The sequence below is a fragment of the Corvus cornix genome, chromosome 10 (assembly GCF_000738735.6).
Source record: "Corvus cornix cornix isolate S_Up_H32 chromosome 10, ASM73873v5, whole genome shotgun sequence".
NCBI lineage: Eukaryota > Metazoa > Chordata > Aves > Passeriformes > Corvidae > Corvus > Corvus cornix.
The window spans coordinates 20,162,086-20,189,198 of NC_046340.1; the positions used below are offsets into that span (position 1 = coordinate 20,162,086).

A 27,113-nucleotide genomic window follows, 5' to 3' on the forward strand; every position below is an offset into this window, starting at 1 on the left:
AAAGTGGGAGTTTTCTCCCCTCATGCAGGACCTGGCAGGGATCAGGCTCTCTGGCTTAGCAGCTCATTACAAAGCCTTGGAAAAAGAAGTGGTCGCTTTGCTGCTGTCTGTGTGAGGACTCTGTCCACAGACCCCCTGTGCTGCATGCAAACAGCTGCTGCTGCTAAAAGCCAGAACCTAGAAAGCAGGGAAGCATAAGGCCCATGCTCCCAGGAGGATGCTTCATTCCCTCCAACACACCTCCTGTGAGGAATTACTTGGCCCCACATGCACTTACTTGGCTGGGGGCACCACCTTGGTGATGGTGTTTCCTGTATTGCCTCTCTGGTGCCAGACTCGGAGTGCCGTGGGTTGTGTGGGACGATGCTTGTGCAGGGGGATGGCTGAATTTAGGGTTACGTTTTCACAGGGAGCCTCTGTGTATCCAGGTGGCAAATGGAGTTAGAGGCTGGGGCTTGAACAGGGCAGTGGACCCAGGTGTGGTGGGAAATCAGCTGTGGTTACCCCCAGCCAGCCTCACACCTCTTCACAACACGCACATGAGGCAAAACCTGAGCTCCTGCTGGAACGAAATGGTCACTCAGAGCAAGGTGTGGACTCAGTTTGACTCTGAAGTGACATGCAGTGCCATGGGGACAGCACAGGTGTCTCCAGCCAGGGCCAATGGAGGACAGGGAGCACACAAGGACCTCCAGGGCAGGGCAGGGCTGATGTTTCCCCTCTTTCACCTGGCCTCGGCGCTGGGGAAGAAGCACAGACTGGGCACAAGAAACGCTGGTTAAAGTAACGGGGCTCAGATCCCTGGACATGTCCCACTTGTCAGGTTGACCCAAGCTCTTGGGGTTTTACACCTTCACCTTGCAGAGGAACCAAGCTGTGGGATGCAGTGTGCAGGAATTGGCTATGTATTCCATTTTCTGCTTATGTTTTCCAACTGTGGGCTGTGCTTTAGGATGTGGCCAGTTGGGCACCCTATTGGGCAGGGAGAAAGGAAAGGAGATGGATAATGAGGGTGGTGAGGCTCTGGCTCAAGTTGCCCAGAAAAGTTGTGGCTGCCCCATCCCTGGAAATGTCCAAGGCCAGGTTGGATGGGGCTTGTAGCAACCTGGTCTAATGGAAGGTGTCCCTGCCCATGGCAGGGGGGTTGAACGAGATGAAATTTAAGGTCCCTTCCCACCCAAACCACTACGGGATTCCATGCTTCTGTGCCTCAACCCGGCTCCTCCTCCCGGGCCCAAGAACAGGGCTTTGCACGGGGCGCAGATCGGTGTCCGTGAGGATGGATGTGGGGCTGCCCTGGCAGGAGGAACCAGGCTGTTGTCCCCAGGCGACCGGGGGTGCTGTCGGGGCAGATTTGGGGCTGCTCTCCTGAGGCTCAGGGCCGCTGTCTCGGAGTGAGAGGATCCTCGTCCTGAGCCCTCAGGGCTGCTGTTCTTGGGGCTTGGGGCTCTCATCGGGGGTCACAAAGGTGCCGTCCTGGGGCTCTCGGAACCCCGCGGGGCTGAGTCACGTCTCCCCGCCCCGGGGATGAGCGGAGGGAACGGCCCGGCCCCACCGCGGGCTCAGAGCCTGGCGGGCCCTTTAAGAAAGTCGAAACCCGAAAGTTCATCAAAGTTGACAAAGTTTTTCGTGGAAAGGAGGGGAAAAAATAATTAAAATAACTCGAGCCCAACAACAAAAAAAAAACCTCCCCGCGGTCCCGGGGGGCCGTGCCGGGCCGGGATTGGCGGCGGCTGCGGCCGGGGGCGGCCCCGGGCGGGGCAGGCGGGCGGGTCCCGGCCCCGCTGCTCGGTGCGCGGCGGCGGCACCGGGAGCGGCGGCGGGGGCTGGGGCGCGTCGGCCCCGCAGCTGCGGCTCGTTGCGCTCCGCTCGGCCCCGCTCCGCCTGGCCCGGCCCAGCCCGGCCCGGCCCGGCCCGGCCCGGCCCTTAACAGCGGCGCCGTCCCGGGACGCCGCATGTGAGCCGAGAGGGCAGCGCCGCACCGCCCCGCACCGCCCCGCACCGCACCGCCCCCGCGCACCGGCACCACACCGGCCCCGGCACCCCGGCTCGGCCCCGCGGAGCTCCGGAGCAGCCGGCACCACCCCCCGCCCCGGCACCCCACCATGAGCAACCTCAACAAGGACACCGAGCACACCAACGGCGGCGGCACCGTCGAGGAGGAGGTGGGCGCCGGGGAACTGGGAGCGGCGCCGGCGCTGGGACATCGGGTGGCTGGGGCTGGGTCGCGACGGCGGCGGAGAACTGGGAGCGGCGGCGGGACCAGGGACGGGGCGACGGGAATGGAGCGCCGGGGTGTCGGGGGACGGCGGATGGAGCGGTGGCGTCGGGGAACCGCGGCTGGAGTATTGGGGATGGAGCAGAGCGGCACCGGGGACTGCGGAGGCGGCACCGGGGCGTCGGGGAAGCCGGGAAGGAGCAGAGGACCTGGCGTCAGGGCTGGACCCCCGGGTCGTCGGGGAACCGGAGCCCAGATGCCGGGGCTGCTGCGGGCTGGGAAGCTGGGGCCGGGCTGTGGGAGCCAGAGTACGGAGGTGTCGGGGAGCCGGCGCTGGAGTCCCTGGGCCGTCTCGAGGAGGGGCTGGGGCCGGGCAGGGCGAGTTCCCTGCTCAGCCCAGTGTCCCTGTAGCCCTGCGGGGCAGCGGGCTAGCATGTCCCTGCTCCGTCCAGCGCAGCCGGTGCCCGTGGGCATGATTTCCTGTTGCCAAGTCCCTGCAGCTGGAGGGCTCCTGGATCCAGCACCGTTCTGCTCGTGTGGGCTGCAAGGGACCCACTTGGACAATAGTGGAGGAGCCCCTGCCCTGCTCCCTGTGTGCTGGCAGCCTGGCTGGGGCTCGAGGACTGCGAGCTGACCTGCCGGCAGCCCCTTCCCCCAGATGCCACTGCAAGCCAGAGCCTGAATGCTGCTGGACTCGGGGCCCAGAAGGCTAGTAAGGGTCAGTTGTCTGTAGCCACATGCCAGAGCTGAGCTTGCAGCCCTCCACATTCGCGCTTTGGCTGTTGGAGCCATTGGCTGATGTCATCACTGCACCCCTTGAGCAGGTACTGGCACAGTGGGTTACCAGCTGCTCTCCATCTTGGAGAGGGCTCTAGAAAATGCCCGGCCTTGGAAACGTTTTGCTGCAATCCTCCGCGCCTGGCCCTCAGGACTGGGGAGGTGCTCAGTCCCCTCCCCTCGCTGTCCTCCGTGCGCTCGCGCCGCCGCAACATGGCGCCTGGCTTGCTCCACCACCCACCGGGCTGCTGTGCGGGCCCCGTGCACCAGCTGACTTGGGGCCATCGTGTCCCCCGGGCTTCAACCCCGGCAAGGGTGACCCGAGTAATGGGGTGGAATGGATTGGCAGGTGGCGGCTTTAGCGATTCCGTCCCCAGCGTGGAGCAGGGCGTAGGTGATGCGATGGTGCAATGGGATGTGGATGCTGCTGGTGAGATGTCCCAGCGTCACTGGGTGGCACTGGTGTGGGTGGGCTGAGAGCCAGAGCACCTGGGGCCCTGTGCCGCTCCCAGTGGAGGGAGGTTTGGTACCTGGGGGTTTCACAGGCTGTGCACGCGTGCGCAGAACACTCAATGCGGCTCCTTGATCCAATTATTCACCGGCCTGCAAAGCTCCCCGAGGTCGATGTCACTTAGTGCATCCCATCCCCGTGGTGTTGTTCCAGCTGGGCTGGTGCCTCACAGGTGGTGGTCAGGTGAGCTCCTGGTGCTGGGGCAGGGCCAGTCTTTTCCCCACTGCTGGGTGGTTGTTTGGCAAAGCGGGTGCTGGAGCATTTCAGGAGCCTGGAAATCCTCACCCTCTGGAGAGGCTGGTCCTCTCAGGAGTGGAGCTTGATGGCTGGAAAACTGAGTTAAAGATGGCACGCAGTGGGCAGGGGTTGGATGGAAGCAGCTCCTGCTCTCCACTGTGTAGCCTCCAGGAGTGTGTGGGGAGGGGGATGGTCTGTCCACCTTTTTGGATGGTCTGTGGCCTCGCTGGCTGTGTCTGTTACCCTGCACCCAGGGCTGCAGCAAAGGACCCACCACCTTGGTTAGGCTAGGATTGGTGGGGAGCTAACGTCCCAATCCCTGGTGGGATTGCTGCTGGAAAGTCTTCTCTCCACCAGAATCTAGTGGAAATAATGCTGTGGGTGGTGAGCACAGTTTGGGCTCCATGGTGGCTACCCTGAGCCTACTCTGAATGCTTGTTTTTCCAGTGCCTCTTCCTGGATGACCAGGAGCTGTTCCTCACTGCAGAAGCTAATGGAGGCATAAGGAGTGACCTTGTGCTCAGGATCCCAGCATGGTCTGGGGGCCCAAATTCTTGCCCAGAGCTGCGCTTGATAGAGAGTGATAAATACATTCAGTGCAAAGTGGAATCCTTCAGTCCCAACATATGCAGGAGGGTGTGCTGGAATACTTTCCCACACTGTACGGATAACACTGCCAGATCCTGGTGCTGCGGACACTCCTCCGTCCCCCCCGCCGTGCGCCTCTTTTGCTGCCTCCCCGAGCACTCGCAGAAGGGCGCCGTGTGCCCCAGATACAGCGGGGCGAAGCTCCCAAATTCAGCCTTTCCCTTTATCTTATCTGTGAGCCCCTGGATCTCGCAGCCGCTTCCTGGCCGGTGACATGCAGAGGACAGGAATGCCTCTCGCTCCTCTCGAGGTCGTTAACGGGAATGTTAAACAAACAGGGCCTAATGTCAGTCCCTGCTGTTCCTCACCAGACACCTCCCCAAACGCGATCTCTCCCCACTTGCTGCTATCTTCTGTTTAATTTTCCAGGCAGCCGCCAATCTGCGTGGCAGCATCTGTCCTGGCAGTCCTGAGGGGTAGTGTGGGCTGGGCAGCTGCCTAGGTGCTGCACTCCCACCCCTGTGGCAGGCAGAGCTTTTTCCAGCAGCTGGAGGAGCTTTCATGCTTCCCATGGACACTGTGTGTTGTGTCCACGGCTGTATTGCAATAAAACCCTCTGTGTTCACCCTGCTTTCTGGAGTGCCTGATGCAGACGTGTTGGTTCTACTCTAGAAATTTGTCCTTGCTCTCCCGGGAAGTTGTAGGTCTACTGGGAGCGGGAGAAATGTGGGGCTGGCTGTGTAGGTGCCCAAGCTGGCAGTTGAAGTCTGTGGTTATCCTGTGTGTCCTCTTGGCTGGCCTCAAGGGCCTGTTTGCAGCTCCATGGGTGGTGGCTGCTGCTCTTGAAGTAGAGCTTGGGCATCCTGGACTGCTGAAGGTGGAAAGCATTAAATGTGAGGTTGTGCTGGGAGAGCCCAGATGAGGACCTGGCTAAGCTCTGCCAGAGAGAATCATCTTAGGAAGAAATACTTCCATGTGATAGGGTGAAGCCCTGGCGCAGAGTGCCCAGAGAAGCTGTGGCTGCCCTATTCCTGGAAGTGTTCAAGGCCAGGTTGAATGGGGCTTGCGGCAAGCTGCTCTAGTGGAAGGTGTCCCTGCCCATGGCAGGGGGTTGAACGAGATGGATCTTTAAGGCCCCTTTTAACCCAGACCCTTCTGTAATTCTGTGATCTTCCCTGTTGGTCCATGGAAGGCTGTGGGCCAGAAAACTCTTGTGTTGGGGAAGCAAGAAGGCTCTTGGCTTCCAGACAGCCTCCTCAGTAGCAGGTCCTTCATCCCTTTTTCCTTAGCTGCTGCACTCCAGGGCTGCTGGAACTGCCTGGGAATGCTGCTGGTGAGTGGGCTGTGTTATGTGCTGGATGTCTGTAGCACTTCATGGACTGGTGCCAGGCATCTCTTGACTTCTGTAATCTCTGCTTGAGTGGACCTAGATACCTCGTGCATGTGTGGATTCCAGCTCTGTGGCTGCAAACAAATAAGGTTAGTGTAAGTTCTGGAGTCAAATGTCTCCTGTGATGCTGCTCTTCGCTATGAAGAACAGTAGGCTGTAGTAGTTACAGTCACCACTCGCTAATCCTCTTGCACTTGGCCTGGCTGAAGCAGGATGGTGCCTCAGAGCTGTTTTCATGCATCCTAAAAGTCCCTTAAGTGTTAGATGCAGCTTTCTGTCAGTGACAGATTGTTGGCTGAGCAGATACCCTGGAGTCACCACGCACACAGAGGTTCTGGGAACTGGTGTGTTCCCAGACATCCTCTTGGTCTTGAGCTGAGCACTGAGTTGCTCTGACAGGAGGAGGGATGTGGGAATCTCCCCATTATCTCCTTGTGTCCTGGTGCCTGTGAATACCCTCGGAAGGAGTGTCCTCCTCCTTTCTCACTCTTTCAAGTCCAAATTTCTTAGACATGAGTCTGAGCGTCGACATCCCAACTCAACTAGTCCCCGTTACGGGGTAACTTCTTTCTCCTGCCACCTGGGCTACTAAATGAGACCCGGCTTCAGAAATGAGTCTTCCTCCTCCGCTAATCTGAGGAGCTGCTGAGCAGAGCTTTCCCTACTTAGCCTCAGAATTAAGGAGTTTTTGGTGGTGCCTGTGAAAGTTAGGAAGGGCCAAACTCAAAGGTTCCCTTGCTAGGTCTCTGCTTTCCCCTAACCAAAGTAGGAAGTGCCCTTTGAGATGTCTGGGAGGTAGCTAAGAGTAGTTCAGGCTTTGCTGTCCTTCCTCATAGCTCTGCTTGAAAATCTGGGAATTCGAGAGTGACTCTTGCTGGAACTGATCTGGGAGGTTGTGGAGTGAAAGATCCTTTGAGGTTGCTGGTCTTGGCCATGCCAAATCATGGAGACTTTGCTGCTTGGATCACAGAGCAATGAGCAGTGCTGCTGCCTGCTCTGGAGCTCTGCCTGAAATAAAGGCTTCAGCTTGAAGCTTCACTGCGGCATGAGTGTAGAAGTGAGGTGCTCAGACCTCACTACAACATTCAGCATCTTCCTGCACCATGTGGGATGGTGGAAACCATCCCAAGTTCTTCCTCTGTGCCCGGCCCGGTGAAGCTGGACCTGATGAGGGGCAGGGCAGTGGGGGGACAGCCCCGGCACTGGAGCTGCTGAACCTGGCCCATACTGAGGTGTGATCCTCAGCCAGCCCAGCACATCTGATGAGAAGGGAGTAGTGTCACCAGGTGACCATGCCCTTGGCATGGCAGAAGTGGGTGCTACAGGCTTGGCCAGGGTGCTCTGGCCACTGCCCCATAGGGTCATGGTGTGCTGGGGTGGCTGGAAACCCGAGGGCCCAGTGGGTGGTCTTACCCTTGTGGAAGTTCTCCAGCCCTTCTGCACAGCCCAGGAGAAGCTGTGGAAATGTTTGACCTCCCAGTCTGGGATAGTGCCTTCCCTCCTGTGCTGCCCGTGGTGACAGGTCCTTGCACTGCTGTGGGGTCAGTCTTGGTATGTGTCCGTGGGTCGGAAGCTGTTGGCCTGGGGATTTGTGTCCTTCCCATCTACTTCCGAGGACAGGAGGCCCATGTCTCCCTCAAGGTGTAACTGCCCTGGCTCACCTGTAGCAATGGCTTGAAGTGCAGCATGAGCTATGGATTGGGAGAGAGCAGCCAGAAGGCCTGTTGTGGGTTAGGGTTGGCACTTTTGGTCCATGTTTTGGTAGCACAGCCCTTCCCTAGTGGCCCTGTCTTGATAAGAGCTGGACTGATGCAGTGTTAGCTTAGTCCGGTGGGTGGTTGTCATCCTCCTGGTGTCCCCAAAGGTTTCCCTGTGTTGGGGTGACACTCCAATAACTGCTGTCCACAGTGAAGAGCTGCTGTGAGCTTTCAGCTCTCCATCACCTGGGTTCTATAGAGTCCTTGCTTGTTGGGCCGTGGAAGTACCTGACGTGCTACATGGGGCTGGGGCGTGGCCATTGGTGCGCTACCCCAAATTGGGTTGATTTGAGGAGAGATTCCTCTGTCTCTGGATGTGTCTGGGGAGGCACAGGACTGAAACATGCCCAGGAATCATCGTGTGGTGGGGTGAAACAGATACAGGTGTACTGAAAGATTTGAGGTGAGAATGTTTCTTGTGAGGGTCCTGCTTCCAGATGCATGTCTCCTGCCAGCCTCTACCCTGGGGAGGAACTCGTTTCACCACTGTCTCCTGCCGGGAGAGCAGGTGCTTGTGTGTGGGCAGGAAGAGCTGCCCATAGCAGGTAAAGTCCATGGCTCCAGCCGGTGGTGACAGGTGTCTGCAGGTCCCCAGCACCAGGAGTGGCAGGTGAGGGTCTCTGGAACCCAGGGCTTAGTGTGGTGGCTAGGTAGGGCCAGTGTGGATGTGAGTGTCCTTCAGCACATTGGCTGTGGCACTTGTGCCTGTCACCTCTGGCTTAGTGGACCTTTTGGCAAGGTGAAAGGTGATGATGGCAACCTGAGGGTGCTCAGCCAGCACCTCTCTGTGCTGGGCAGCTGCCCTGTTGGACAGTAGTCTCTTGGGAATTGTGGGGCTGACTTTTCCAAATGTTTCATCAGCTTTGAGCCTCTGTTGTGGTCCAAGCCCATCTGGGTGCCGTCCTTCTCATGAGATGCTGCAGAGACACAGGTGACGGGTCTTGATAGCAGGAGGAAGCATCCATGGCAAAGCCACACCAGCAGTGCTTCCTCTGGCCAGGGCCAAGGTCTATTCTTGGGTGCTGTCCTGTTGTGCCTGGACTTATCAGCTCCCATGTGCTTCCTGCTCCCCCAGAGAAGGGCTGGTGCCTCTCCCTGCTTCCCCCTTGTTGGAGTGTCTTCCTGCCCTGACCACAGGGGTGGCTGAGCTCCGTTGACATCCCCTGACTGATGTGGGGAAAGAGCAGTGCTGGGGACGGACTGCTCCGGCTGTGAGCAGTGTGGAACACTGCAGCTTTGGGGACAAAATGCTGGTGCACTTGGGCTGCCTCATGGTCAGCCTTCTTCCCTCTGAGCCAGTGGGACATGGGTCCTCGTGTGCCTTTTGTGCAGAAGGCTGGTTTTGGAGGGAAATGCCTGAAGCCCATCTTGCTTCAAGCACTGGGGGAGGTTCAAGGCCCTCTTTCTGCTCTGGGGATGGGTGAATAGCTTTCCAGAGGGTAGGAAGTTCTGTGCCTGCTTGGGGCTTCCTGGTTGGAGTGGCTCCTGGCCTGATCCTGCCTGAGGACACCGGAGCTCTGCTAGGGCTGAAATGGCAGCAGGCCCCTGGCTCTTGCCACCCCTCTTACTAGTGGAGGGGAAACTGAGGCATGGAGCAGTGAAGTAGCCTGTTACAAGCCCCTTCTCTCAGGATTCTTGTCCCGTGGTGTGGAGGCTGCCCTGCTTGCCTGCCGAGCTGTCCCTCGCACAGACCACACATCTCTCTCTCTCCCAGTTTCCTCCTCCCTTGTGGTTCCTGGGACTTTGTGCTGAGGGCCAAAGCAGCCCCGGGCTGCAGTGGTAGGATTCTGCAGCCCTGCGGCCCGTGTGAGACACTGAGAGGAGGATGCTGCCCCATTTTTCAGCCCCGCCACTGCACTCTGTGCGTTCCCCTCCCCGCAGCCCTGTTGTGCAAGCTCGCCGCCCCATTCCCCTCCCGTGCCTTATAAGTCCCGGCTCCGGGAGCAGCCGCAGCCTCGACGCATTCCAGCGCTCTCGCGTCAAGTGGCCCTGGCTGTATCGCGGTGGCCGGGACCGGGGCTCTGTGTGCCCCTCTGGCCTCGCTGGTGACCCCGGATGCCAGGGCGGCACCCCACTGAGATGCTCTCCCACGGGAAAAGCTGTAGTCCATGTCCCTGAGCCCCTGGCACCTCAGGGTGGCTGCCAGGAGTGGGGAGTGCCCTTGGGATGCTGTGGCAGAGCTCGTCCCTGTCCTCAGCAGGATGGCGTGGGGCTGGTGGCATAGGAAGAAGGCTCAGTGGACATATTTCACATAGTGTGAACTAGTGGGCAATGGCTCATTTCTAGGAAAAACTGGCATGCAACTGGGGATTCCTGGAGAGGGGGAATGTGCAACGGCACAGTGTGGGGGAGGCATCAGAGCAGGCTCCTGCTGTACCTGTCCTCAGGTGTCTCTGGACCACAGCTGGTAAAGGCTTGTGTGCTCTGGGTGCTGGAATGGATCCAGGACCAGGCCAGTTTTGGGGGCTGGAGTAGCCCAAGCTGTGCTGTGGGTGATGTAGTTAAAGGGCTTATCCCTCCAAAGGGGAGGGTCAGCCTTGCTGGCTCTGAGAGGGGGATTCAGAGCAGTCTTCTAACAAAAAACCACCAGTCGCTGCAGCCTCAGGGGGGTGGGTACCTGTGCCCTTGCATCGGACACTTCTGATATAACTCTTCCCTTTTTGGGCTTCAGGGCAGCTCAGAACTCCCTTTTGAGAGCTCTTGTTCCAAAGCAGCTGTGGCCAGGAGCTGTGGATGCTGTGGGGGCTGTGCTGGTCTCCTGGTGGCGCTGGGGCTGTGGTAGCATAAGGCAGGCGCTGCTGCTTGGCTCCCTTGCAGCCTTGGTATGAAGCTCCTGGCTGTGCTGGCACAAGGTGGGTGTCTCTTTGGGGAGATGCAGCTGTGCAGAGACTGACACTGGGAACTTGAGGGCTAAGTGGTTTGTCCTTGTCCCTCCCTCCTCCTGCGTGGGAAGCTATGTTGGGATCCTCCCTCTCTAAGAGATGGCCTAGATGGTCTTGTCCCTCCTGGCATGAATCCTGTTTTCCATGGCTCTCCTCCATCTCTGTCAGGTGTTTGGACTAGGGACATCCCCAGAGGGGCAGGGATGGGGAAGGGAGAATGTTTTCTGCAGGGCCTGCAGCGGTGTGACCCTACTGGGCTGTCCTAGGTGAGAGCTGCCCTGCTTCCCCCCATGCCCGTGTGTCCAGTTCAGATCAGCCCTGGGTGGGATGAGGCTGCTCTCACCTGGCATCTCTTTTCGAGTGGCTGGCAGCAGCACCTAAGAACGAGCAGAAGAACATGGTATTCCTGGAGATCTGGACATGTAGTTTGGCCCAGGCAGTTCCTGATCCAGCCCTGGATGGATATTTTTGATGGTGTTTTTGTGTGTTTTGGTTTGGTGTTTTTTGTCCTGTGCCTTTTCTGGATGCACTGTTGGGAGGCTGGATTTGGTGTTTGGTGGCAGGGACTTGAAGTAGGGCAAATATATTTTATCAGAAGCTATCCTCTTGTGGCATGTTGAGTATAAGGGCTGGATGCCTGGATTTGTCAGCCCTGGGTGGTACTACTGGGCTCTCAAAGCCTGCAGGACTTGGGTTTGGTTAGTCCACTGGAAGATGCTAGACCCTGTTGCCCTCATCCACAGTTTCCTCTCTTTGGGAGCAGGGGAAGAGGCTGGACCAGGTTGCCCACAGTGCACAGGATGCTCAGACTGGTGAGCTGCCTCCTGTTTTTCTCCTGTGGGATAACCCATATCTCCTTTGCTTTATGCCTGGTATTAGAAGTGAGCGCCCTCTGGCTTAGCTCACTCTGTCCCTTGAAAATACTGCTCAGGTCTCTCACCAGCCTCACCCTCCACTGGATAACTTGGTCTCCCTTTTTTTCTTACCCTTCCCTGTATCACTTATGGATGAGTTGAATTGCAGAGATCTTGTAAAACCAACCACTTGGTCTTGTCGCTTCCAACAAGCTCTTCTGAGCAGGGGCTTCCTTAGTTTGTCTTGAGACCCTCTTTTAAAAGGTTGGCTGGTGGCATTTGGAATTTCCCAGCCTTTGGAGCAATGGCAGCCCTTGATGGGTGCTGTGGCTTGGCTTTCCAATGCTGTGGATGGTGACAAACAGCACTTGGCGGCCAGTGAGAGAAGGTTTCTTGCTCCTGTCCTTGGCAGCAGCTTATGGGGAGCACGTTACCCCTGACAAAGAGCTTTCCTGGGCACCTGCCTTGCTCTGTTCAGGCTGATGTGAGGGCTCCAGCTCTGACTCCCCCTTCCCTGAGCCACCACGCATCTTCCATCCTGTCATGCCTGTCACAAGGACTTACCAAGTGACGCATCACGGGACCATTTAGAGACCCAACAGGGATGCAGATTTCTATCTGCTCGGAAGAAACATCCATTCTGAGGGCTGAGCACACTCGGATCCTGAAATATTGAAAAGGAACAGTGCTTTCACATGGCTGAGGCACATGTGTGCCACCACACTCTGCAGTCCTCCCCTGCAAGAGATGGCCGTGGGTCTTCTGGGAATGCACTGCAGGCGCTCTGTGGAGCTCATGCTGAAGTGCAAGCGCTGAGGTCTTTGAGGCAGCCAGCAAGCCAAGAAACAGTGGCATTGTCCCCTCTGTCCGGGCATGGGGTGGCCTTGGAGTGGTGCCTTAAAGCATCAGATGAGCGGCAGGGTGGTTGGGAAGCCTGTCAGACCAAGCCTGGGCTTGGAAAGTGTTCCTGGAGGGCTCCACATAGCATCCTGCTTCCCCAGGCAGGGCAAAGCAAGAGTGTATGGTAGAGCCATCCATGTTGAGGGGTCAGGGGAGGGGATGGGAAGGATGCTCTGGTTCTGCTCTTGAGATGTGCTGGGCCCAAGAAGGGCTCCTCACGCTAGTGGGGGACAGTGGCAGCCCTTAGTCTCAGCATGAGCAAGAGAGCAGGAGCACCCCAAGCCTTTTGCAATCACTGTCCATCCTGGAGGGCTTTAGCCTGGGAAGGGCATTTGTCTGCATTGGCAGGACTGTCCTGGGCACAGGAGCTCAAGGAGGTGAGTTTTCATCCATAAATGAGAGAAACTTCCCTTTGTGAAGGAGTCTGTGTCTTGCTGCCCCCAAAGAATTACAGAGGCTCCTGTGTTTCCAGCCCAGGAGCAGGGCAACTGTGTGCTGTTTAGTTTGGTGGTTAAAGAGGTTTTGGATACAGCCTACTCTGTCTGGGGAAGGGGAAATGGCTGAGCAAAACCAGAAATGTGGGAGCAGAGTCCTTCTGCCCTGCAAATGTAGTGGGGTCACTCCATGCTGGAAGCAGGCCAGGAGATGAGTTCTGGCTTGGGGCTCCTGCTCCTTGTTAATAATGACAAGTGTCTTCATGACCTCTGTTGTGCATAACTTCCCTTTCCAGCTCTGTGCTGATTTACAAGAGGTCTCTGCAGCTTCATCATGCTGCTTCCTATGGAAATAGTCTGCCAGCCAGTGTGCAGGGAGAAGGTGTTCATGGTGAGTCTGACTGTTGAGCAGAATTCTCCCAGGCCATGAGCCTTCAGCACTTTCTTCTTCCTGGTTATTCAAGTGAACTATTATCTATAATTTTAATGGATTATCTATTGAAATCCTCCCCTGGCACTGTATTTTTTGCTTTGACATGAGTATTTGGACTTGGCCCATGACTTGAACAGCCTGGGAAGAGCAGACGCCTGCAGGGGTTTGGCCTAGCACAGCTGCTCTTGGCTGGGAACAACAGAACAACTGCTCTGAAAGTGCATTTGGGAGCAGATTCTGAAGGGTCTGAGGTATGCTGGGGAAGGAGCTGGGATGGACCCAAAAATCTTCCTGCAGTGATGTTCTGGGGCTGTTGCAGAAGTCAACAGCTACGAGTGGGGCAGTGAGGTGTTTCTCAAAATTGAGGGATGTTTTTGAATTGGTGATGTAATTAAAGTCCCAGGGTAGGTTGAGGAGAGGAGATCTAGTATGTGGTCTGTAGGAAGAGCTGGAGGGAACTGGGATTTGTACTGGTCCCTTCTGGACCTTTGGGATGCGTCAAACTTAGTTCTTGTGGCAGTGTATGGTCTTTTCCAGTTTAGCCACCAAGGTCCTGTCAGGCTGTGGGGCTGGTGTCCATGCCTTGATCAACCCAGGCCATGATGCCAGGGACTGAATTTTTGTAAAGGCCTCAGTCCTTTGAGGCAGGGGCCAAAGGGCTGGGTGTGTTTTATCCTGGAAAACACCCCTCTAATGCAGGGAAGGGTTAGTGGACCTTTGAGCCAAGGTGTCCTGTTCTTACTGCACCAATCTTCTGCGCTGTGCTCTGTGCTCCTGCTTGGGCACCAGAGAGCTCCTTTCAGTACAGCTGCTTGGCCTCTCCCCTAGGTACGGACGCTGTTTGTCAGTGGCCTTCCTGTGGATATCAAACCCAGAGAGCTCTACCTTCTCTTCCGACCATTCAAGGTAAGAAGGTCTTCAGATCTGGCTTTTGGTGGGAAAGATGCTGTTTTGTGGATGACCTGGCAGCAAAGGTCTGTCAGGGGAAGTAGGAATGACATGGGAACCTGAAGCCAGCATGGGATCCCAGGACTTGTGCTCAACTGGGAAACCTCCCCGGGAGCCTGCCATTGGAATCGTGCTGTCTCTAAGCTTGATGAAACTTGCTTGGTCAGCCCTGCTCCTCAGCTGGACCAGCCCTTCCTTGAGGATGTGTCCTCATCCCCTGAACTCCATCTTTGTCTAATAACCACCCAGGCTGTCTCTGGGGAAGCGGGGTTCCCTTGTCTGCACAGGGTGGGTGCTCTGCTTTCTCTAGGCACTAACCAGGGCAGGGTGCTCATCTTTGTAGCTGGATGAAGAGCTAGAAAATGGGATTCCTTCCCAAAGGGCCAGGATGGAACAGCTAAAATACCTGCTCTGCCCCCAGTCTTCTCCACTGGTGGAAAAGAGGTGTTATTATCCCTGTTCCTGCTGCAGCCCCTGCCTTATGGAGGGCTTGGAGCTACAGGAGCTCCTGGAGCTGTCGTGTTGTGTCTTGGTTGTAGCATGGCCCCTTCAGGAGCTTGACACTGACTTGCTTTCTTCCTTCCTGCAGGGTTATGAAGGGTCACTGATCAAGCTGACTTCAAAGCAGGTACCTCCTTCCAGCCTGTGCATTTTGGGCTTTTGCTAGAAAACTGGACACGCCAGGAGGGGAGAGGGGAAAAATCCCATTTCACTGTGTAAAGCACTGTCTGGGCCAGCACCAGCTACACAGCAGGGTTCTACTGACCCAGCATGTTCTGAATGTCTCCATGTCTTGTCTTGCTGCCCTGGGTGAGACCTGAGGCTTCAGCCTCAAACCTTGTGCTGCCATCAGCCTTCCCCACTCCCCTGCTGATCAAGGCAGGGGTGCCCATGCTGGGGGCTGGCAGGGTGAGCGGTGTCCCCACTCACAGGAGTGCCAAAGCATTTGTGGTGGGAGCAGGTGCAGAGCAGGAACCTTGGGCCAGTGACCCAAGCTCTGCTTGAAGCCCCTGTACAGCTTAGGATGGTCTCCTCTGCTGGTTGTCTGGGGCAGAGAGGGTGGCAGGGCAGCCTGAGGAGCTGGAGGAAGCTTCCAAGCTGAAATTGGTGTTGTTTCTTTTAGCCAGTGGGTTTTGTGACCTTCGACAGCCGGGCTGGCGCTGAAGCAGCAAAGAATGCCTTGAATGTGAGTACCCAAAGTGCTGGGGGGCTGGGGGCCACATGCCTTGCTGGAGCCAGAGCTGAGGGCAGGGAAGGGGCAGGGTCTCCCAGCTGTGCCCTTGACTAGGGAAGTGAAATGGTCCTGAAGCATCCCACCAGGGAAGCAGGAGAGCTGTTCCAGGCTGACATCAGCCTGGGCAAATGGATGCAAGCTGTCTCAATGTAGTTTTTGACCACTGGAAGACAGCTCCAGGGCCTCTGCGGGTGTGGGGAACTGCTGTGACTCAAGAAAGTATCTTGAGGATGGTCAACATGGAAGTGACACCCAAAATGATCCCCATCCTGAAGGAGTGTTGGTGGGATCTGGTCAGCAAGACATGGTTCTGCTGTGCTGTAGACCTTGCCTTGGGCTTTGTGGCACCTGCTAGTGCCTCTGTTCAGGCTGGCAGAAGTTGTAGTGGCACCACAGATGGGGGTTATTCCAGCTCCAGTGTAGACAGAGTTATCCCAGCTCCAGCAGACAGACCTTTCCTGACCCGCATTGGTAGCCATACCTGCTACAGTGGTTGGTGAACTGCACATAAGGAGCAGAACTGCGTCCCTCATGTTGGAAGCAGTGGTCCTGGGCCAGCTAAACGTAAAGATAAAACCACATGGGAGCTTGAGTGTTGCAGTGAGGTCACAGAAATCTGGGCATGTGACTGTAGTGGGGTGGCCTTGGTTCCTCAGTTGGGCTTTGCTCCATGAATAACCACAGCCTGTGCTTGGACTGGAGCTTCACCTCTGAGAAACTCCTGTGCTCTCTCCTGTGACAGGGCATCCGCTTTGACCCTGAGAACCCCCAGACCTTGCGGTTAGAATTCGCTAAAGCCAACACAAAGATGGCCAAGAGCAAGCTGATGGCCACACCAAACCCCACCAACATCCACCCTGCCTTGGGCGCACATTTCATTGCACGGGACCCCTGTGAGTATGCTGGGAGGGGCTTGGAGGTCGTGGCTCCAACGTGAGAGATGCCCAACTCTGGGAATGCTGCCAGGGTGGAAGGGAACCCAGACCCACCTCTGCTCTGCCTGAAATCTGCCTGGGGCAGGGAGGCCAGCAGGATGTTGGAGCCGCAGGAGAATAACAGGCATCTGGCCAACACAGAACTGTTGAGACGTGAAAGTTGGATTTGGGTAGCTCAAGGGATGCCATAAATTCTTTAAAGCATCTCTAATTGTGAAGCATAAAGGATGAGTCCTGTACCATCACCCTTTGTGTAACCTGGTGGGGTCTGAGGCTCATGGGTGACCTGTAACGTGGCTCTGAGCCCCCTGTCCTGCATCCTGTGGTACCAGCCCTGTGCTGCCTGTGAGGACCAGTCTGTCCAAAGCCCGTGTGGGGCTGTAATGCAGCACATTCCTGGAGCAGCTGTGAACACACGTTTTATACCTCACCACGAGGGCAGCGCCAAGCTTTAGCCTGGGGTGGGGAATCCGGAGCCTGTCCCAAAGCAGGCTGTTGGGGCCAGCTACTGAGATGCTGTCCCTTGTCTCCTCCTCCTGTCTAGATGACCTGACTGGAGCGGCTCTCATCCCAGCGTCCCCGGAAGCGTGGGCTCCCTACCCACTGTACACCACGGAGCTGACCCCTGCCATCCCCCACGCCGCCTTCACGTACCCGGCGGCCGCTGCTGCGGCCGCTGCTCTTCACGCTCAGGTGAGTCGCGCCCCGCCTCCCGTGCCAGGGCTGGGCCCTCCTCTCTCCCCGCCCCGGTGCTCTCATTGCCGCGGTCTCCGCTTGGCCGGTTTGACCCTGGCCTCTGCACCTTGGCTCCCGGGCAGAGCCTGCTCCCGGCTGCAGGGCAGGGGCGCCCAGCCCCAAGGGAGGGCTCCGTGTGGCCGAGAGCAGGCAGAGCTGGGTGATGATTTCTGACCTTGCAGGTCCAGCCCTCTTTCCCACAAGGGGCAGGTGGGTGGGAGGAAGTCGGGGCTCGATTTCTGGCTGGCCCTGTTGCTCCCCATGGCCGGAGAACTACACTGAGGGACTGCTGGGAGGAAACACTCCCTGCCAGCAAGTAACAGCTATGAAATGTCATCCCAAGTCACAGCGAAAGCAATGGGCTTAGCTCCATGCTGAATTGAGGGGCTCAGCTGGGACCCTGTGGGCCAAATGACTCAAACACTTCCAAAGCGGGAGGAGAGTGTCCTGCAGGAGATGAGTGACTAGAGCCTTGCCAGAGCGAGAAACTGTGATGGAACAGGGTGTTAGCCCCCCTGGGTACAGGCTAGTGAGAAGGGTCATTCCATGCATGAACCTCTGGAAGTGCAGGTGGTGGTGCAACCAGCCGCCTGGTGTCCCAGGGTTTGCTTGCTGACAGCTGGGGATGTAGCAATGCCTGTACTGGTCTGACACTGGGATGCTTTCGTGTACAGTGACCACATAAAGTCCTTGAAACCATGAATATGCAAAGGGAAAGCCAAACAGAGTAGCAGTGTCCTAATTCCAAGTTAAGGTGCTTGGCTTGAAGCACTTGTCCAGGAGAAGCTGGAGCCCCTGTCCCTGCCCTGCTCAGTGTGACCAGCCAGCTGTGCTCTGCCTGCTTCCGTCTCTGCTCCTGTAGCGGTGCCATGGGGGACTGGGGCAGTGGGACTGAGCGTTGGGGCTTAACCTCTGCTCTCTGCCCTGCCAAGCAGGGTGTTGACTCCTACTCTTCCCTGCTTAAATGGAGAGGAAGAGGAGCTGTGTCCTCTCACCTTGCTGTCCTGGCTGGCAGTGAGCTATGTTGGCCCTTGGGCATCCTGTTGCTTCCCGCAAGCTTTGTGGTGGTAACTGCCCAGCTTCAAGCCAAGCTTGCTTCCCAAATGCCACAGGGAGTAGATGCCAGCTCCCATCCTCTGTCGGGCCCCTCTCACACCTGTAGACCTCTCCTGCTTCTGCCCTTCTACAGGTGAGCTGGTGTTGGGCTGAAGCTCCTGTGGGGTAGGGAGAAGTACATTGGGGTTCAGGACAGGACCGGGTACTGGGATGTTCTTCCAAGGACCTCCAGAGCCAGGCTGATTCTTCACTGGGAAAGTTGTGCTTGCTGGTGTTTTCCAAAAGTTGGTGGTGGTGCCCACAACTACAGGGCTGTGCTGTGCTTCCCAGTGGCCCAGGAGAGAGGCATCTTCTTGCCTCTTGTGTGTGTAGGGTGATGGTCAAGGCTGAATTGTCCCTGGAAGGGAAGACCAAGAAAAAACAACCTCTCTGGCCTGTCTGAGGTGGCTGAGGGAGGTGAAACTTTTGCTGCAGTTTCTTCCAGGATGGTCACTGGTGACTGTATAGGAACCCTGAGTGTGAGGGCTAGACATCAAAACTTTATGGTGCATGGTGGGGGAGAAAACTCTGCTCTCGTAGAGTGGAGAGTATTAAGGAGGCCTCCAGCTACATCTTTTCCCTCTGGGGTCTTAGTTCCTGCCCTCCAGCTGGTGAGCTACTGGTTTCCAAAGAGGTTGTCTGGCCTCACCATAAAACCCTGAGCAGCTCCCCGTGTACGTAGAGCTCCCTGCACAAGGGGGTCCATGGGTGGTGATGGCTCTCTAAGCCTTAGGGAGCCAGTGCAGCCCCTCCAGGCTGTGGCTGCACCCAGCTCTTTCCCAAAGAGGCCACTGGGCAGTCCCAGCTGTTCCTGGCTGTGCTGAGCTGGTGCTGACCCCGCAGGGGCACGTCCTGGCACAGGATATGTTACCAATAAAATTTAGCGGGGTTAAACATTACTCGTGCTGGCAGCTCTGGGCTGGAGCCCTGTCCTTTGCAGAGCTGAGGGTGGAGCACAACAGGGAGATGGCTTTTGCTCACAAACTGGGCTAAAAGCTGTGCCCTTAGTCCCAGTGCGCTGAGCCTCTGCCCTCACTGGGAGGGGCTGGCTTACTGATGTGGTGGGCTCAGAACAGTCATAGTTCTTCCTCCTGGTGGACTGGTGTTGGCTGGAGGGCATCCGTGGGGATGGCCAGAGCTTTAGCAGCTCTGTAGTGATCAGCCTTGAGGCAGGCAAGAAGTTGGAGGCTGTAGCTAAACCAAGGTCTTGTCACAAGAGATTTAAACCTGAAGGGCTCATACAGTGCTGAGTTCAGCAAGGGGGAGAGGCCTCCTGAAGAGCTGCCCAGAGGGCTGGCAGGAGGGATGAGGGGCAGGAGGTGCTGAGAGGCTGGCTTGGCCTCGGGAACCCTTGGTAAGCCATTCCCAGCCAAGACTGATGGCTGCTGCTCCTGGCACGTCCCTGCCTCGGTGATATTCTGGGCAGGCACCAGGCTGCTGTGGCTGTGGCCTGACCCTGCCCCACTGGGGACTCTGCTGACTTTAAGATTGTCCCATCTGCCTTCCCTCCCTCCCACCCTCTCTCAAATCCCTCCTTTGATGTCCCTAGTGAACTCCAGCCATGATGCCAGCGCAGGCTAGCCCCGAAGCTCAGAGCTGTCCCTGGAGATGGGACGCCCTAGTGATGCCTTATTGCAGCTAGTGGAGTGGCTGTACTACAGCTCCATTCCTAGAAGTGTTAAGCATGATGGCAGCCACGTCTGGAAAGACTGGTAAGGTAACCATCTCTCCTCCAAGGTGCACCGTGGGATTTGCAAGCTTCTGCCCATCTCTGTAGCCCGTATCTCCTTGGCAACCCAGTGCATGGGCCTCACGCTACCCACCCACCAGAGCCTGGGGAATGAGATGCCAGGCCTTCTTTCTAACCCACATCTCCAACTTCGCAGCACATGACATGGCGCACACAGCATGGCACCATCTTACATCAGCTCCTCCCAGCTCAGCCAGGCTTGGCCAGGCCCCGCCGGTGGGAGGTTGAGCCGGGGCAGAGACCACCCTGCCACTCGGCCTGAAAGAAACCTGGTCTCTCCCCAACTTTGACCCTTCGAGGGCAACCAGAAATACACCTTGACCTCACTCCTGGCACACGGTGGGGGAGGTGAGTGACGTGGTAGTGATAGCACACAACTAAATTTTAGCGGGCACCTTAGACAACATCACTTGCCGGTCACTTTGTTCCAGAATCGCATACCGGGACAGACCCTGCCCTTAATCATGGGTCTAATCTCACCTCTTTCCTCTCCAGTAATGGAAACGGAGCCAGTTCCTACCTGGAGCTTGGCTTCTCTCTTGCAACCTGAAATCACAGGCAGGACACAGGTCGTGTGAGCCGTAATGGAGGGAATCGGCAGCCTGGGAGAGAGCGGAGCGGTGTAGGAGACTGGGAGCTTGGGAAGAGGGAAGGGCCTGTGACTGGTTGGCAGGGGGATGGTTGATGTTTGACTGAAGGAAACGAGCCCTGGTTCAGTTCTCCCTGCAGTGGTTCTGAGCAGACTTTTTTCTTCTCTCTGTAGAAGTGATGATGGGAAAAGAAGCCACCAAAGATGAGGGCCCAGGCCTGCCTTTGCCTTTGGAAAGCTGTGAGGTGCAGAGATGTGCAGAGCTGGCCTCCTGGGAGGATGGGAAGAGCTTGACACAGGCTTAGAGACAGTGATACAGCTTGTCTTGTTCTGCTTAGTCCTGGTAGACAGGTCCATCCATTGCTGGTGGGATGGAGTTGGGCTGCATTATGTCTCTGAGGTGGAACCACTGTTTTTGGGGTGCCTCTAAGCCAGGCTCTGAGTGGGCAGCAGAGGAGGCCAGGGCTATCCACGCTCCTTGAGCTCTTCTGCAAAGAGATGCTTCCAGCTGTGGCAGCACCCATGAGGACAGGGCTCTGCTCTGGGCAGGACTTGCCCTGGGAAGCAGAGGCTGGGTGCAGGATTGGCTCATAAGAACATGGCCACATGGTGCTGCTGGGGACACAGCTGATGTGTTGGGTACCTGGAGCCCTGGAGATCCTGGTAGGTGCTTCCAAGGCAGGCAGCCAGGGCAAGGCCTGAGAGCACAGAGATGCCAGTCTTTTTGGGAGTGGGCTGCCCAAGGTTCCCTCGAAGCATCCACTGGAGAGACCTTGAGGAGATAGCAGAGATGGGTCTCTGGTTCTTGGGCCTGTCCCAGTGAGTGGTGGGTGGAGGGAGCAGTCCTGGATCATGGCCATGTGGTTGTGCAAGAGCCTGGAAGGACCTTGGGACTTCCTAGTGCTGGGTTGAGGCTTGATCCCATTGATGAAAGCAGAGGTCAGTACTCCAAACCCCCTTTCCCTTGCAGGTAAGCTGACAGACCCTCCCTAGACTGGAGACAGTGATGAATTTTCTGTCTCTAATAACTTGTTGCCTGATTGTTGGTGCTGTTGTGTAGGGACTTGCCAGGATTATTTCTCTCTGGGCAAGCTCCGTGCTTCCCAGAGATGTGAAGCCTCTTCAAGATGTTCATGGTTGTGGTAACATCCTAAACGACAGTGACTTAGTGGTGGCATAGCTGGCCAAGCAGCCCCAAGCCAGCAGTTCCCTCCTAGCCAGGGAAAAGCAGGCAGGAGATGCTCTGAGCATCCTCCAAGCAGAGGATACTCCTGAGCAGCTGTCCTCACTAAGTGGTGGGTGAATGGGACTGAGATGCCATCAGAAGAGACTTGTGGCCAACAGTGGCTCTCCCTGGCTGGCTCAATCCAAAAGAAAGCAGCCCAACTTGCTGGGAAAGCGGAAGTGCTTGTTTGCTGCAGTCTGAGAGAGGGGGGTGTGTCTCCGTTGGATTGGTGGATGGATGAATGCCTGTTGGAACGTTCCTAAGCAAGAGGAGGGATCAGCGCCTGTCTTTCCCCACGTGCTCCTCGCCCTGGTGTGGGATGTTGTGCTGATCCTCCAGCTCTCCCTCACCAGAGCTGCCTGGGGAGATGCACACGCTCGATCCCACTGCATCTCCTTTTCCTGGTGGTGGGCCGGGCTGCTCTGGTCCCACACCTCATTGTCCCCCCTGAGGGACCCTTGAGCAGGTGGCCTGGGTGCAGTGGCCGCTGCTGGGGCAGGCGTGTGTCCAGCCCACACGAGTGGGTGAGGTGGTGCCTGTGCTGCCTGTCCTGCCCTGTCCTGTCCTTGCCTGCCTGGGTGACATTCCCACGGGCTGCCTTTCCAGCTGGAGCAGAGCAGCTCTCGCCGGCTGCCAGCGGGGGCTGCCCAGGGCTCACACCCGGTGACCTCCAGTGCTGCCTGCGAGGTGCTCGTGGCTTGCCAGGCTGAGGATCTGAGGATCTCAGCAGCACCACTGAAGATGCTGCTCTGCAATCCAGCGGCTTGGCAGCAAGATGCGGCTCTTGGACGTGTTAGTTGGATCCTACCAGCTCCTGGAGCACAAGGAGTGCTTTGTCCCTGCCTGCACCGGGAGCCTTTCTGATCCCTGGGGACCATTCCAGCTGTAGAGATAGATCAGAGCTCCAAGGGTTGCTGAGGCTGGCTGCAGACCTAGAGGGAACTAAGGAGGAAAGGCAGGTCCTCCAAGCCAAAGGTGGTCTGAGGAGGGACCTGCATACTTGGTCCTTGCTTCCCCTTTTTCCTTCTGAAGGGCTTGCTCTCCATGAGGGTGGTGGGCAATCGGATACTTAAATTCTGAGGGCAATTGGGAGAGGCAAAGGAGGCTTTTACAAAGGAGAGTGAACCTCTGATGGGGTGTTTCTCTGTCCCATTTATAATTTCGTTGTTATTTTTAGGCAGCTGCTGGTGTTGTGCTGCAGAAAGGGAAAGGTTCCTGGCCTCTGGGAGGTGGCAGGCAGAGGCACACATTTCTCCTCTCCAGCTGTTTCCTGGGACAGATGTTGAAGGCAGCAGCACGAGGCCGCTGCAGTTGGCCGGCAGTGGCTGCCTCGTCCCTGCGAGCAGATGTTTTGGTGGTGGGACCAGATTCCTTTCCAACTGTGAGCTAATGCCTCTCCAGAAACAACTGTGTCTCTTCCAGTAAAAGCCTCTCTTGCTCTGCTTTCTTCACCCAGTGCTGGACATCTCCATTAGTTCTCAGCTTCCTCCCCGATGGATGTAGTATTTTGAGGTGTGTGAAGAGAAAACTGCCTTGGCACTTAGAGAGTGTCCTCTTGGCTATCTGCTGCCTCCAATCCACTGCTTCCAGTGCTTTCTGCTGGCTTCAGGAGCATCCCTCCTACTGAGTTCCTGCCTCATCCCATCAAACCCTTAATCCTGTGGGCTGAAGACCTGGCAGGTCATTCCCTCACCCTGCCAGCATGTCAGAGCCTTGGATTGTACCCAGGATTGTCATGTCTGTAGAAGTTCCTGCTGGGCTCCAGGCTGAGCCCCTCTGAATGCAGGGCTGGGCTAGTGGTCTGTGGGGCCACGGTGGGTCAGGCTGGATGGGTTTGGTGGCTGAGCATTGGAGACATGCAGGAGGAAGGCAAGGAGTGGTGGTCCATTGCAGTGATGGTTTATTAGCACCAGAGGTAGGAACAGGGCATGTTTTAAGAGAAAACTGGAATTTCTGTTGGAAGTGGAGGTGCTGAGGCTCGGCAGGTGAGCCACAAGGTGGCTCTGAGGACAGGGTGGAGGGGCCAGCAGGCTGGGCTGTACTGGCTCCTGTATGGCTTGGCCGAGCTCGCGTGGGATGGAGGCAGCTCTCAGGGTTAAGCACTCACAGCCTTGTGAACGAAGGGGGAGTTTCCTGTTGCTGCCGGGCAGGAGGAAACTGCTTCCAGCTGTCGAGGGGAGGGGTGTGGAGTGGGAGACACAGGCCAGGGAGGATGGCTGCAGACTAGATGTGGCTCTGCTGAGCAAACACCTCCTGGTGACAGGGCTTGGGGGGAGTAAGAAGCCCCTGTCCTTGCTCTGGCAGCTGCTGTGGTGGCCCTGTAAGTTGGCAGTGATGCTTCTGCCCATTCCAAGCCTTCCTGGGCAGTGTCTATGCACAGTGTGGTGGCCCTGGCTGGGCAGCAAAGGTCCCTCTCCCAGGCTAAAGGAGACATGAAAACACGCTGTGTGTGGCACTTGCTCCTGGCACTGGATGGGACCCCTCACTGGGGAAGGAGGGTGTTGGTAACATCCATCCCCTTGATTCCCACAGGTGGACTGGCTGGGATGCTGTGCCATGAAGTGAGGTATGGGGCCAGCTGGGAGCTGATTTAGTGGCACCCACTTGCCTTGTGAAGGTGTCTGGCAAGAGTCCAGCAGATTACGGAGCCATGGAATTGTTGGAGTTGGAAGGGACCTTAAACCCTTAAAGGGTGTCTCATTCTACCCCCATGCCATGTGCAGGGACATCTTCCACTAGTCCAGGTTGTTTCAAGTCTTGTCCAAACTGGCCTTGTTCTGAGCTGATGAGAGGCTCCTGTGAGGACAGAGCTTCTGCAGACTGGCAGGGCTCCTTCAGGAGCCACCTCCTGGAGAGGGACTCAAGGCCCACAGCTCGTGTGGCTGCAGCTCCTGGCATCGCAGCCCTCATGCCTGTGTGGGGAGGACTTGGCAACTGCAGGCAGCAGTGCTGAGGCTGTGGCAGTTCCCTGCACGTCTCTGCACATCCTTGGGAGAGGAGCATCTAGCCAGGCTTGTTTGGGTGAGGGGTCAGCTGTGCCAGAATGAATGGGACACAGAGAGTGGCTCACATGGGGTCCAGGGGGTTTTCTGCCACTTTTCTCCCCATCTGAGAGCCAAGTCCATCATTGTGCTGGTTCCCAGAGCCCTGAACGTACTGAGGCTGTGCTTCTCTCCTGGCAGCTGGGGAGGGAGGAGCAGGGGGTGGCTGCTGTGCTCCAGCAGCAGGACTGAGCTCCAGTCGCTGCTCCAGCTGCTGGATCCATGCTCAGTCAAGTGGCACGGGCTCGTCTCCTGCTGCTCTCAGGCATGGAGCTGCTGATGCAGCCCAGCTGGACACACTGGAGGTCCGAGGCTGTGGGGCTGGACGTTGCCGGCTCACTGTGTCTCCTATGGGGCTGGAAAGTGTCTGTTCAGTTACTGTCCCTTGTTAGGTCCCCATCCAGCCCCTTCCTTGGCATTGAGCAGCTCTGAGAAATAGATGTGGCAGCAAGCACCTGCCAGGGAAGCCTCCAAGTCTTGCTGGTTTGCAGTTCTGCCGAGTTCTTCCCATGGTGTGGTTTGCCTGGAGCCACTCCTGGAAGCAGGGTTGGTGCTTGGAAAACTCCGTGGGCCTCTGCTGTAGTGGATGAGCCACTTCTTCACCCATACATGTCCTGTAGAGGTTGTCTAGTTTTAATGTGTGGTCTTGAGATGCCTCCTTTGGCTGGCTGAGCTACTCAAGTAGTATTTGGAGCTCACCCTGGAGCCTCCTTTCCCATGCTGGAGACATCTTTGCTCCATGGACCCTTGCACATGGCTTGAAGGAGCTGAAGGTTTGTGCTCTGGTTGAGGTAATGCTCGGTCATGGACTTCTGCCGTGGCTTTCTTTTCCAGATGCGCTGGTATCCTCCCTCTGAAGCTACCCAGCAAGGATGGAAGTCTCGTCAGTTTTGTTAGTTCGTTAGTAAGTAATTAATTACTCTTGGAGTCAGGTCTTTGTCTTGCTCTTCCTTGGACTCTTGTGGGGAGGAGGGATGGGAGCTTGGGCTCAGCCCCACACACCCACCCAAGGATGTGGTTGGGTTTCCCAGCTGGGTGATGGGAGCTCGGGAGCCCCCCCGAGCCCTGGGGTGGGGAGGGGGCCGTGGGAGACACTCAGGACGCAGGTCCAGCTGGCCCTGCTGACCATGCTCCTCTCCCACAGTGTCTTTCCTCGGCTTGTGTTCCTCCTCCCTGCCTCTCCGCAGAGGGACGTGCCAGGGACAATTGCTCCGACTCCTCTGGGTTTGGTTTGCAGCCGGCAGACAACGCGCCCGGCCCCGCCACGCTGCCCCTGGGGCTGCCAGCACCCCCTTCCCCGGACTGTGAAGCCGCCGCGGCCCCAGCCGTGGGCTGTGCGCTGCCTCTGTCCCTCTCTCCATCCATCCATCCCTCCATCCCTCCCTCAAGCCAGCCCCAGGACCTCTCCCTGACCGAGCTTTGCCGTCCGGCTGCGCTGAAACCCAGCCGCGGGCTAGGTCCTGGGCTTCCCCGGGCTCGCCCTGCCCTGGGGGCAGCTCGGCTGAAGGAATCGAAAGGCAAAATGGGTTTTGCATGTTTTCTGGCATGAATTAAAACACTTAACTTGTGTCTGTGTGAGTGTAAGTTTGTTTGTTCTAGCGTTTGTGTAACCGTTAGCAACAGGTCTTGGCCCAACGGATTGATCCATCAAGGTTTTCCTCTTGCTTCGGTGAAGACTTGGCTTTGAGAAATACTAACTGTCCTTGTCTCACCCCTTCTCCCACCTCACCCTCCCCTCCCCAGGACGACCAGAAAAATTTGAAAAATGCTTTTTTTTTCCTTTTTTTTTTTTTTTTTTTCAAAGTACGATGCACTGGGTTTTTGTTCTCATCCATTCTGCTCTGGTTTTAAAGTCAGGGTTATTATGTTATTTTTTTTCCTTCTTCAGACTTCTATATATAGAACAGCTGTAAAATATCTAATCTCTTTTTTTTTTTTTTTCCCCCCCCCACATCCTTCTGATTGGAGAGCATCCAGTCCTGCCAAAAAATCATCCATCCTTATGGGAATACCGAACAAAAAGAATAAAAAGTATGAGTATTTTTGTACCATGTGTAATAAGGAAATATTTATGCATCATAAAGAATTTCTTGTGTGTTTGTGTGCAATTAATTATTATTATTATTATTATTATTAAAGAGAAATTGTAATCCTGTAAGATAAGTTAATGTTTAGTTAAAAGCTTGAAAAAGAAGGGTTGTCTTCTGTACCAATGATTGAGTCAGGCATAGTAAACAAGAAATTGTGCAATTTTTGTTTTAGCATCTTATTGCTTGGTATTGAAGTGCTTTAAGTATTATCTGATCATGGCTGTCTCGCTTGTATTAAAAGATTTGAGAATAAGTTGCTCTATAATTGCTGATCCTATGAGAATGTGAAACTGGATAATATATGAAATGCAACAACAAAAAAAAACCCAAAAAAACCAAAAAACCCAGAGGCTGCTGTGACTTTTTCTGTGGTCTTGGGTGTTTTCTTGTGGGAATGGTGTGGGATGCTTCAGGCCCAGCCCGGCCCCTGCCTGGTCCCCTTTCCCAGGCTGGAAGGATGCGGGCTGGTTTGGGATGCAGCTGAGGACAG

At 56.4% G+C, this 27,113-nt stretch overlaps 1 protein-coding gene across 3 annotated transcripts; it reads left to right on the forward strand.

Annotated features, from left to right (window-relative positions):
• Positions 1 to 1,888: 1,888 nt before the first annotated feature.
• On the forward strand, positions 1,889 to 26,983 carry RBPMS2 (RNA binding protein, mRNA processing factor 2). 3 transcript variants are annotated; one of them, XR_005602799.1, is made up of 9 exons: positions 1,889 to 2,165; positions 13,810 to 13,887; positions 14,519 to 14,557; positions 15,053 to 15,115; positions 15,906 to 16,056; positions 16,643 to 16,791; positions 19,478 to 19,640; positions 25,368 to 25,437; positions 25,678 to 26,983. XR_005602799.1 is itself a non-coding variant. In XM_039557838.1 (8 exons), exons 1-7 carry the CDS (start codon positions 2,106 to 2,108, stop codon positions 25,428 to 25,430), a joined length of 603 nt encoding a protein of 200 aa, XP_039413772.1. In that variant the 5' UTR covers positions 1,889 to 2,105; the 3' UTR covers positions 25,431 to 25,437; positions 26,502 to 26,983. The 3 variants fall into 3 exon arrangements, 2 of the variants coding, with proteins under 2 accessions (XP_039413772.1, XP_039413771.1); XM_039557838.1 differs by lacking the exon at positions 19,478 to 19,640 and having other exon boundaries at positions 26,502 to 26,983; XM_039557837.1 differs by lacking the exon at positions 19,478 to 19,640 and having other exon boundaries at positions 1,891 to 2,165.
• The last annotated feature ends 130 nt before the right edge of the window (positions 26,984 to 27,113 follow it).

What these genes read in the sequence shown, in the direction of transcription:
- RBPMS2 (XM_039557838.1), top strand. Translation starts at nt 2,106, where the DNA reads ATGAGCAACCTCAACAAGGACACCGAGCACACCAACGGCGGCGGCACC. An exon ending in CAGCAAAGAATGCCTTGAAT is followed by an intron (nt 15,116 to 15,905) that starts GTGAGTACCCAA and finishes CTCCTGTGACAG; the next exon opens with GGCATCCGCTTTGACCCTGA. An exon ending in TTTCATTGCACGGGACCCCT is followed by an intron (nt 16,057 to 16,642) that starts GTGAGTATGCTG and finishes CCTCCTGTCTAG; the next exon opens with ATGACCTGACTGGAGCGGCT.